This window comes from Pleurodeles waltl, chromosome 8 (genome assembly GCF_031143425.1).
Source record: "Pleurodeles waltl isolate 20211129_DDA chromosome 8, aPleWal1.hap1.20221129, whole genome shotgun sequence".
Taxonomy (NCBI): Eukaryota; Metazoa; Chordata; class Amphibia; order Caudata; family Salamandridae; genus Pleurodeles; species Pleurodeles waltl.
Genome location: NC_090447.1, coordinates 313004504 through 313016591, shown reverse-complemented (window position 1 = coordinate 313016591; position 12088 = coordinate 313004504). Strand labels below are relative to the sequence as shown.

General features: G+C 42.6%; 1 protein-coding gene across 1 annotated transcript in view; it reads left to right on the top strand.

The window, feature by feature from the left end:
• The window catches only part of CHD1L (chromodomain helicase DNA binding protein 1 like), a 228787-nt gene extending 217115 nt beyond the window's left edge, over positions 1 to 11672 (top strand). The window contains exon 25 of the mRNA XM_069204150.1: positions 11391 to 11672. Within this exon, the coding sequence (XP_069060251.1) occupies positions 11391 to 11519 (129 nt within the window). The 3' untranslated portion in view covers positions 11520 to 11672. The remainder of the gene's footprint in view (positions 1 to 11390) is intronic.
• Positions 11673 to 12088: the final 416 nt, after the last annotated feature.

Below are 12088 nucleotides of genomic sequence, written 5' to 3'. Positions count from 1 at the left end.
CGCAGCAGATACAGCTGCAAGGACAGTAAATACTGCAATAACAATAAGGAGACACGCATGGTTGCGTACGTCAGGATTCAAGCCGGAAATACAACAAGCCGTGCTGAATATGCCCTTTAATGAACAGCAGTTGTTTGGGCCGGAAGTCGACACTGCTATTGAAAAACTCAAAAAAGATACTGATACCGCAAAAGCCATCGGCGCACTCTACTCCCCACAAAGCAGAGGCACATTTCGCAAAACACCATTTAGGGGAGGGTTTCGAGGTCAACCTACAGAGGCCACAACCTCACAAGCAAGGCCCACTTATCAAAGCCAATACCAGCGGGGAAGTTTTCGGGGGCATATAGAGGGGCACAATTCCCAAAAAATAGAGGGAAGTTCCAAAGCCCCAAAACCCCTCAAAACAAACAGTGACTTCCAAGTCACACATCCCCAACACATAACACCTGTGGGGGGGAGACTAAGACAATTTTACAAACATTGGGAGGAGATAACAACAGACACTTGGGTACTGGCAATTATCCAGCATGGTTATTGCATAGAATTTCTCAAATTCCCTCCAAACGTGCACCCGAAAACACACAATATGTCAAAACAACATGTAGATCTTCTAGGACTAGAAGTTCAAGCATTACTACTAAAAGAAGCAATAGAATTAGTACCAGAACACTAGAAAGGAACAGGAGTTTACTCTCTGTACTTTCTCATACCCAAAAAAGACAAGACTCTGAGACCTATATTAGATCTCCGAACATTAAATACCTACATCAAATCAGATCACTTTCACACGGTGACATTACAAGACGTAATCCCACTACTCAAACAACAAGACTACATGACAACACTAGACCTAAAGGATGCATATTTCCATATACCGATACATCCTTCACACAGAAAGTACTTAAGGTTTGTATTCCAAGGAACACATTAACAATTCAAGGTGTTGCCATTCGGAATAACAACTGCGCCAAGAGTTTTTACAAAGTGCCTAGCAGTCGTAGCTGCACATATCAGAAGGCAGCAAATACATGTGTTCCCGTACCTAGACGATTGGTTAATCAAAACCAACACTCTAGAAAGGTGTTCACAACACACAAAGTATGTCATAGAAACCCTACACAAACTAGGTTTCTCAATCAACTACACAAAGTCACACCTTCTGCCGTGTCAAACACAGCAATACTTAGGGGCGACAATCAACACAGCAAAAGGGATTGCCACTCCAAGTCCACAAAGGGTTCACGCATTTCACAATGTAATACAGGCCATGTATCCAAATCAAAAAATACAAGTCAAAAAGGTGATGAAACTCCTAGGCATGATGTCCTCATGCATAGCCATTGTCCCAAACGCAAGGTTGCACATGCGGCCCTTACAACAGAGCCTAGCATCACAGTGGTCACAGGCACAGGGTCAAATTCTAGATCTGGTGTTGGTAGACCACCAAACATACACCTCGCTTCAATGGTGGAACAGTATAAATTTAAACCAAGGGCGGCCTTTCCAAGACCCAGTGCCACAATACGTAATAACAACAGATGCCTCCATGATAGGGTGGGGAGCACACCTCAATCAATACAGCATCCAAGGACAATTGGACACTCACCAAAAACAGTTTCACATAAATCACTTAGAACTATTGGCAGTATTTCTAGCGCTGAAAGCATTTCAACCCATAATAAGCTACAAACACATTCTTGTCAAAACAGACAACATGACAACGATGTATTACCTAAACAAACAGGGAGGCACACACTCAACACAGTTGTGTCTCCTGGCACAGAAAAAATGGCATTGGGCGATTCACAACCACATTCGCCTAATAGCACAATTTATTCCAGGAATTCAGAACCAGCTAGCGGACAATCTTTCTCGGGATCACCAACAGATCCACGAATGGGAGATTCACCCTTAAATACTGCATACTTACTTCCAGAGTTGGGGAACGCCACAAATAGATCTATTTGCAACAAAGGAAAACGCAAAATGCCCAAACTTCGCATCCAGGTACCCACAAGATCAGTCTCAGGGCAATGCGTTATGGATGAGTTGGTCAGGGATATTTGCTTACGCTTTTCCCCCTCTCCCACTCCTTCCATATCTAGTAAACAAGCTGAGTCAAAACAAACTCAAACTCATACTAATAGCACCGACATAGGCAAGGCAACCTTGGTACACAACACTACTAGACCTCTCAGTAGTGCCTCATGTCAAACTACCAAACATACCAGATCTGTTAACTCAACACTAACAACATATCAGACACCCAAATCCAGCATCGCTGAATCTAGCAGTCTGGCTCCTGAAGTCCTAGAGTCCGGACATTTAGACCTTACACAGGAATGTATGGAGGTGATAAAACAAGCTAGGAAACCTACCACTAGACATTGCTATGCAAATAAGTGGAAAAGATTTGTTTATTACTGCCACAATAATCAAATTCAACCCTTACACGCATCTGCCAAAGACATCGTAGGATACTTACTACATTTGCAAAAATCAAAGCTAGCTTTTTCTTCCATTAAAATACATCTTACAGCAATTTCAGCTTACCTGCAAATTACGCACTCAACTTCTCTATTTAGAATACCAGTCATAAAAGCATTTATGGAAGGTCTGAAAAGAATTATACCACCAAGAACACCACCAGTTCCTTCATGGAACCTCAACATTGTCTTAACACGACTCATGGGTCCACCTTTTGAGCCCATGCACTCTTGTGAAATGCAATACTTAACATGGAAAGTTGCATTTTTAATTGCCATCACATCTTTAAGAAGAGTAAGTGAGATTCAAGCATTTACCATACAAGAACCATTTATTCAGATACACAAGCATAAAGTAGTTCTACGAACAAATCCTAAATTTTTACCAAAAGTCATATCACCGTTCCACTTAAATCAAACAGTAGAATTACCAGTGTTCTTCCCACAGCCAGACTCTGTAGCTGAAAGAGCACTACATACATTGGACATCAAAAGAGCGTTAATGTACTACATTGACAGAACAAAACTAATTCGCAAAACAAAACAATTATTTATTGCTTTCCAAAAACCTCATACAGGAAATCCAATTTCTAAGCAAGGCATTGCTAGATGGATAGTTAAGTGCATTCAAACCTGTTATCTTAAAGCTAAAAGAGAACTGCCTATTACACCAAAGGCACACTCAACTAGAAAGAAAGGTGCTACCATGGCCTTTCTAGGAAATATTCCAATGACGGAAATATGTAAGGCAGCTACATGGTCTACGCCTCATACATTTACCAAACACTACTGTGTAGACGTGCTAACAACACAGCAAGCCACAGTAGGCCAAGCAGTACTACGAACATTGTTTCAGACAACTTCAACTCCTACAGGCTGAACCACCGCTTTTGGGGAGATAACTGCTTACTAGTCTATACACAGCATGTGTATCTGCAGCTACACATGCCACCGAACGGAAAATGTCACTTACCCAGTGTACATCTGTTCGTGGCATTAGTCGCTGCAGATTCACATGCGCCCACCCGCCTCCCCGGGTGCCTGTAGCCGTTTAGAAGTTGATCTTGAACATCTGTATATTCGTAAATATATATATTACTTTAAACTACATTATGTATATACCTATTCACTCCATTGCATGGACACTATTACTAGCATATACAGTACCTACCTCACCCTCTGCGGGGGAAAACAATCTAAGATGGAGTCGACGCCCATGCGCAATGGAGCCGAAATGGGAGGAGCCCCCCAATCTCGTGACTCGAAAAGACTTCTTCGAAGAAAAACAACTTGTAACACTCCGAGCCCAACACCAGATGGCGGGATGTGCACAGCATGTGAATCTGCAGCGACTAATGCCACAAACAGATGTACACTGGGTAAGTGACATTTTCCATATATATATATATATATATAAATATATATATATATATATATTTGTATTTACTTTATGTTTTTATGTATGGGGAGTGAACCCCTAGGCAAGGGTCGCTCCCCTGGGGGGCAAATTGTATTTAGGGCATTTCTGCCCCCCTTGGGGGCAGATCAGCCTATTTGTGTTAGGCCAATCTGCCCCCTAGGGGGGCAGAAACCACTAGACACCAGGGATTGGTGTGTGTGTATGTGTATTTGTTTGGGGGTCTGCCCCTTGGGCAAGGGTCGCTCCCCATGGAGGCACATTACTTTTGGCCATATCTGCCCCCCTTGGGGGCAGATCGGCCTATTTTTGGAAGACCCATCTGCCCACCAGGGACCAGGGAAGATTTTGTTTTCCAAAATAAGAGGGGCCAAAGTTGTTCTGCACACCAGTGGGCAGATGGGGAAATTACCCCTGATCCACACCCTGGAGGGGCAGAAAGTCTACTAGATGGCATGGAATTAAAAAAAAAAAAAAAAAGAATTCTGGGGTGATGGCTACCAACCAGTATGGGCCTAGTTATGCCCCCACCCCAATTGAAGGGGGGTAACAGTCTTTCAGCTCGCCCCCCGCACACTAAAACATCTTATCCCACAGCAAGCAAAAAGACATTTGATTATTTTGGGTTTTGGTTTTACATTTGGGCCATGAGAGCTTGGTAACTCGCAAAATCGTCCCACTTGGAATGGTGAGGGCTGCACTTTTTTCACTTTGGGACGCTGCCATGTAGAAAAATCTACAAGACCCAGACACATCTGAAAACTAAACATCTGGTTGATTCCAGGGTGGTGTGCTTCACATGCACCCTGCACCATTTTCTTACCCAAAATGCCCTGCAAACCTCCAACTTTGCTGGAAATCACACATTTTTCCCACATTTTTGTGATGGAACATTCTGGAATCAGCAGGAATCCACGAAATTCCTACCACCAAACATTGTCTCATCTATACCGATAAAAATTCTGCTGCACTTGTCAGCCTAATAATGTATTTTTTTAGACTGCTCTTTTGGACCCGCTTTGGTTCCCCCTCAATTTCGACATGTTTTTGGCTCTTCCCTGTCACAGGCACTTGGTCCACCTACACAAGTGATGGATCATTTTTGCCGGGAGACTGAGGGGAACATTGGGTGGTATGAAATTTGTCCCGCTGCGGTTATCCCACACAGAAATGTGGGGAAAAAGTGTTTTTTTTTTTTAGCTCAATTTGAGGTTTGCTGAGGATTCTGGGTAAGAAATCATTAGGGGATCCACGCAAGTCACAGTTCCCTGGACTCCCTCGGGTGTCTAGTTTTCCGAAATGTCTGGGTTTGGTAGGTTTCCCTAGATGGCTGCTGAGTCCAAGACCAGAAATGCAGGTGCACCCCCCCCCCAAAAAAACAGGTAGTTTTGTTTTGATAATTTTTATGTGTCCAGATAGTGTTTTGGGGCATTTCCTGTCGCAGGTGCTAGGCCTACCCACGGATTAATAGAAGAGGGACCGGGAGATTACAGGTCCAGTGTACAGCCTCCCAATATAACGTTGTGAAAATCAGAGTACACTGTTCCTATCTAGAGAAATTATCAGGGTGAACAATTATATATATATGTATATATATATATATATACACAGGAGCAAGAACCCTCATGCATCACAATGGATGACTGGCTTCATCATTGGGACAGCTCCTCGTTAGGCTGGTACTGCAATGCCTAACGGTCTCCCCCCAAGGGGGAGCTCTTACCCGGGGTGCTTGAATAGTCGCACCTTCAAAATAGTTTGAAAAAAGAGGTGTCCAATTTGAAGAACCCAAAAATAAATGGAGTGAATAGAATGAATTAAAATTGGTTCTTCATCAATAAATATCACTCATGCTTTAATCAGTTTTATATGATGAAGACCAAGATTAAAAACAGAGTGGAGAGTCCGGGTGATAAATAATGGTCACCCTCTCTCAAAACAAACGAGGATAAACACTATATGGTATCACTCGATGACAGGTCTACATGTTTCGCGTCGAGATGGTCCAGCCGGATCCTATGACGCTTTCTCAGGACCAATAGAAAATCTACTCCAAAATGTCAGAACTAATGTTCAACAATATCTAGGAAAAAGTAGTCACTTACTTAGTTCTACTTGTATAAAAGGTCGCCCTAAATAGATAAAACAAAACTCAATATCAGGTTATGTCACTAAAGATGCAAGATTAGTGCTTGTGTGAAGTTAGTATAGATTATAGTGTCTCACTCTAGTGAAAAATTATATATGAGAATTAGCTTACCATCCCCAATTTCAGGACAATGCTAAAAGGATCACGGTCAGGAAAAGGAACTAATATTCTGTTGGTGCATAAAAAAAGTTAGTGTAATAAGCTGTTCACATATCAGTAATTCACAGAACGCCAAAACAAGTGTTACTCCGCATGGCGATCCTTATCAGCAAACATATGACATTCATCTCAACAGAGAAAACCATCGTCCATGAAGAAAATATCATAAGTTAGTATAGATGGAGAAATCAGTGATTATATCAAATTTATAGTAATAGTTGTAGGTTGCAGGGATTCTTTCATGATGGAGAAATCAGTGATCATCTCAAGAGATTAATCGTAACTGGATGGTAAGAGGGATTTTACATAAATGATTGTATTCGTAAAATTCGTATTATTGTAAAAAATTATCGTTTATAACAAGGCTCATGACAGTGTGAGACTGGAAAAATATCCTATTCTGAATCTAATCAGTGATCGGGGAGAGTAGGTAGTGGTTAGCAAACCCATCCGAGTCGATTACTTATAAAGGACAGTTAAGCGTATATAAATAGATACTCGTTTGTATGTCGATGGTTAAATTGCTCTGTCCAGGTACAGGGATCGACACTAAAGAAGAGGTGGAAGAAGTCAGGAAAAGCATAGGGAAATGACTTACTTCTCATTCCTTAGTAGTCGGCTTCTTAACCTACCCTCGTGACCCATGTCCTTGTCGAACAAAGGTCCGACGTTGTGCCGGTGTTTTACGAGGAAATGTGACAAATGAACCCGGAAGAACTTGCCGGTTCGTAAGTAGTGAAAAGAAAAAACGGACTACGGCCCCTATAAAGCCCTCTATAAAGGACTACAAATACGGAATTGTTTATTTCAAAAGCTCGTTTTGGAAACGTCCGATCCACTCGATCGAAAAAAGTTGTTTTGTAAAAAGATGAACCAGTTAAAAGTATATGCAGAGGGAAACGCGCATGGTATATATAGCGCGTTTTTATATATATATGTGTTGTAAGGTCCTTGATAGCTCGCAAGGCATTGGAATGTGAGGATCCATATGAAAACTTTCAGATGTCTGCCAAATCCAGGGAAAAGGCAGAACAAGAGTGAAAGTAGAGTCAAAAATAGAATAAACGTAGAGAAAACAAATTTGAATTACTATAGGCTAATAATCGAATTAGGTTCAAAGTCAAATAAAGTTAATGATGATAGTCAATGCAATATTCAGCAAGAGAGTGAGTTAAGATGAAAGGATGGTCCAAGGTATATCATCATTTAATCCTTGTGCCGCTGTCCCTAATTTAAAAATCCATCGTTGTTCTCTTCTAAAGAGTGAGTTAGAGCCATTAGGGAGTAGGCCTACCCACACAAGTAAGGTACCACCGTCACTGTCACCGAAATGTGAGGAAAATGTGGTAGAGCCCCACAAGTTACCCCATCTTGGACTCCCCTAGGTGTCTAGTTTTCAGAAATGTGCTGGTTTGCTAGGTTTCCCTAGGTGCCCGCTTGGATTTTGGCCTCTAGCTCAGCCGGCACCGGCTGCCAAAACGCAGAGAGAGACTTCAAAGGGAAGGAAATACATTTCCTTCCCTTTGAAGCCTCTCTCGGCCTCCCCCACGTGATCGGAAGAGAAATGCAAAGCATTTCTCTTCCGATCGCATGGGGGAGGCTCTGTGACAATCAGCGCGCGCTCGTGCGCTGATGTCACTGGGGTGGGGGGGGACGGGGGTGGAAGGGGAAGGGCTTCCCCTTCCATCCTTGACTTGGGCTGGCGCTCCCTCTGGGCTGTGTGCCCAGGACGTAATGGTTACGTCCTAGGCACAGCAGCACTGTGCCGCAGGACGTAACCATTACGTCCGCGGCACAGAAGGGGTTACGTAAGTAGGGGTCACCCCCCTCCAAAGTTAATAACTCGATTTCTGACATTCAGTGTAGGATTTTGATGTTTCTGAATCTTATGCCAGTCCCAGTTCTATAGATCCTTCACCTTTTGGACTTGATGGCCTTGTGCATCCTGTGGGTGCATCCTGCTAGATGGTGAATAAGGATCCTCCAGTCGTGATTAAGAAGGCAGTAGCTTCAGCATCAGTTAAATCTCCTGTTTCATGTATAGACCTTCTCTGTAGTCAACCCGGACTTTAACTGGTGGGTGTGCTCATCCTATCACATGGTGAGTCACCACTTCGGTCTGTTATTAGAATTGTTTCATCTTTGTGCTAGAGTGTTCCTTTGGAGGAGATAGGACAAGGTATTTGGTCTGTGCCAGGAGCTTCATCCTGCAATGAAGAACATGATTTTCTTCTGATTGGAATGTCCTTATGTAGACTTCTTTCCACAAAGCTGAACTGGAAGTGTCTTCTGTTCTTTGCTCTGCACATCCCTCCGAATGGTTTCGTATATGACGTCTTACAATTCAAATGGTTGCATGGTCTTTCCTGCACCTTTGCTCTGAATCCTCTGCTTCCAGTTGCCCTGAAGCAGATGCGAGAGGATCAAGCACAGCTGATTCATATTGCCCCATATTGAGCATGGCAGTTTTGTTATGCTGATCTGTTGGAGCACTACAGTGGGGCACATATTCCCCTCCCCACAAAATAGTTCTGCTTTCATAGCAGTGCTCTGTCTCCAACCATTGTCAATTAGTGATGTTGTCCCTGGTATCAGAGATCATATTGGCTGCAAGAAAACCTGATACTTAATTGGTTTGTGAAAGCTACAGGTCCAGACTTGGTCCTTGTTGCAAGTCCCAAACCATTCATCAAGGCTCGTCACAATGGGAACAATTTGTCCACGTTCCCACACTTATTAAAGCAAATACATCTTTATTCAGTGGTAAGTCTAAATATGCAGGTAGGTGTAGGGAGTGTCAGGTTTCAGAATAACGTTTTTTCAAAGCAGCAACCAATTTCAAATGAGTATAAGTGAAAGGAATCATTTTATGCATCACAAAACAACAGTTTGTGTTCTTCGTCAGCGGTGTAGAAGTTTACACCTGTAGGTGTTCCCCTTCTTCCCTCTGTCTTTTGGTGACCCATTTTTTGCCTTACACTCTCTTGGTCATATCTGGTCTGTCTTATGAGTGCTTATCCTTTTTTAATGCAATTCTCTGCCTTCATAGTCACGTTTGGTCTACCCGTTATCTTTCAGTTCTTTACCATGCTCTCTCCTTCCAAGTCTCACTTAGTCTCTATCTTGCAGGCTTGTCCGTTCCTCTCTGACAGAATTGCCTTCTTCCTGACCCAGCTTTATGTTCCTAGTGGACAACTTGTTCCTTTCTCCCTTACACCGCCTTTTTCCTCCTGGAATTCTTTTTTGTACTTGGCCTGACATTTAAGGGCTTTCCCGTGTTTACTTGGTGTCCTGTGAACCTCCACCTCCTTTTCTGGTTGTGCCTTACCTACTTCTTTCTTCTCTTAGGCATGACCTTTGCTTGTTAGAGCTTGTTCCTTCCTCTGCCCTCTTTATACCTCCTTTCCTGGTCATACATGGCCTACCACTTGACAGCTTATCTTTTTTTTCCTATACCCCTTACCCCTTCTTTGTGATACATGAGTGGCATTTGAGGGCTTTTGCCTTCCTTCCTGACCCATTTTTTGCCCTGCTTACCAACATACTAGGCTTCTTGCTGGAGGGGTCATATTTTTCTGCATGGCCAAATTCCCTCTTCCTTCTAGTACATGGACTTCAATAGCTTTTCTCTTCCTTCCTTGCTTGTCTTAATGTCCTTGCATTTTGAGAGTGTTTACTATCCTCACTTGCTGTCACTAGTTTTCACTGACCATCTGGGTGGCGGCTTTGACTCTGCCCATTAGTTGATGATCATACTTGATTGTGCAGTAATTGTGTTAGCCTGCCTATGAAGTAGCTCAATTGCTCACATCTGGTAGAGACATTGTTAACATAGACATTGCATCAAATACGTCTGTATGGGGCCTTTTATGGTTTGACCCCTTACCAAATCTGGTAGAAAGGGGACTACCCAAAAACCTGGACTAGTTCATTCTTGATATTTTACTTGCCTTTATCCTAATGCACAAAATCCCAGAAAGATTCTCTTTGAACTTTGCAGGAAATTGGGTTACTGTTTGAGGGGGGTAAAACCCTACTGAAGCAGCTACAATTCTTGCCAGGGTGAAACACAAATAAACCATCAATTAGCATGTGCTTAAACCGCCGGTAGCTGGGCACAAAGCAGTCAGGCTCAATTTAGAGGCAATGTGTAAAGTACTTATGCAGCTCACAAACAGTATTAAAGTAAAAACACAACACAAGAAAAATCCCACACCAATTTAGAAAAATAAAGTAAATAAAAAAAAAATATTTGACACCAGAACAGCAAAAATCCAATCAGTAAAACTGGAGATATGCAATTTTAAAGATTTAGGTAAAAATAGTGCGTAGAGGCACAAAGCAAAACTGTGTTTCTCTCGCTACATCGAACTGGGATAAAGTCACAAGTTCAGGCTCACCGCGATAAAGAGTGCTGGCTGGATACAGGGACCAAGTTAGGCTAGCTGAACAAAGTAACTTCAATCCAGATTGCGGAGCTTTGTGAGGTCCATTTTTGAGTGTGCAGCGTGAAGTGGTGATTCCTAGTAGGTGTGGGTTGTGATGCGAGGCCCTGCGTTGAGGATGCACCCTGCAACAGCAGTTCTGAGGAGCTGTGGGGCTGTGATGCAAGGGCCTGCATTGAGTATACGTCGCGCAGCAGCAGCCTCTGAGGACCTGTGGGGTTGAGATGGGAGGTCTTGCGTCAAGAAATCACCATACAGTGGAGGCTCTGAGGAGCTGCAAGGTCCTGCGTCAGGGATGCATTGTACAGCGGCAGTTCAGATGTGATGCTGCAATGCGTCATGCTGCTGCGGTTCTATTTGGACCACAGCTCTGCTGGCAGAGCTTCTCCATGCTTATTTTTAAGGGTCCATGACTAGGTTGGGGCCATATGGGGGGCGTAAGACTCGCAGCAGACAAAGGCTAGGTGCTGGGTTCAACATGGTTAGAGCCTTTTCTGTCCCTGAGTCTGTAATCAGGAGGCCACTCAGAGTCTACCAAGGGATATATCACCTATAACTTTTCCTGTGTGCTATTTTCATTCCACAGAGCGTGCTGAAGTACGATATTTTATGTTGATTTGTATGTTTGTTTTTAACTGTTTTATCTGTTCTTTGATGCAGGCACAATTATAAATTAAAACTACTAACAGAACCATTATTCATATGATGTGTGTTTTGTTGGTGCACTTTAGGAATTGAATCGCCTGTTGCAGAGAAATTCAAAACACGTACTGGTGAAACCACGATGGCTGGAAGCATGTTTCTACAAACAGAAGAAAGTTAATCCAATGAAGTATCGGATAGATTTGACTGCAGTGTAAAACCATTGCTGTATGTGGCTGATGTTCCTGTGGTTTAGAAAAGCTGTACTTATCTAAATAAGATTATTTTATAACTAAATTTTTTTCAGAAGGTTATAAAAATGTTATTTTTCATTTCTTTTTTATAAATATATCTCTGTTTTATGTACTTTTTCCTCGGTGTCTCATTTCGGTGTTCAGATTAATTTATTGTGTGTGAATGGTTTGTTTTGAGATTGTTCTTTGATGTTATACAATTGAAATGTGTTCAGTGGGCAGGTATTCTTCTGAGTTGTGCGCAAAAGCACTGCCGGGTTCTCCATCACAGCTGTTCATACTGCTATTTAGGTGTTGTCTACTGACAACTTTTAGTTGTCAGTTGTCGAAAACCTTTTGTGGGCAATACCAATGCTTGCAGTGGTCTCTAGGGGAGGCCATTTCTTACCATTGATTACCTGTCCTGTGAGTCTCATTTGCTTGTATCTTATTATATGGCTTTCCTTCCTCATACTTCTTATATTGTTCCCTCGCCTGGGGAGTAGTTACTTAATCCTCGTTTCGTTGAATGACTTGTATCATTCCACTGCTAA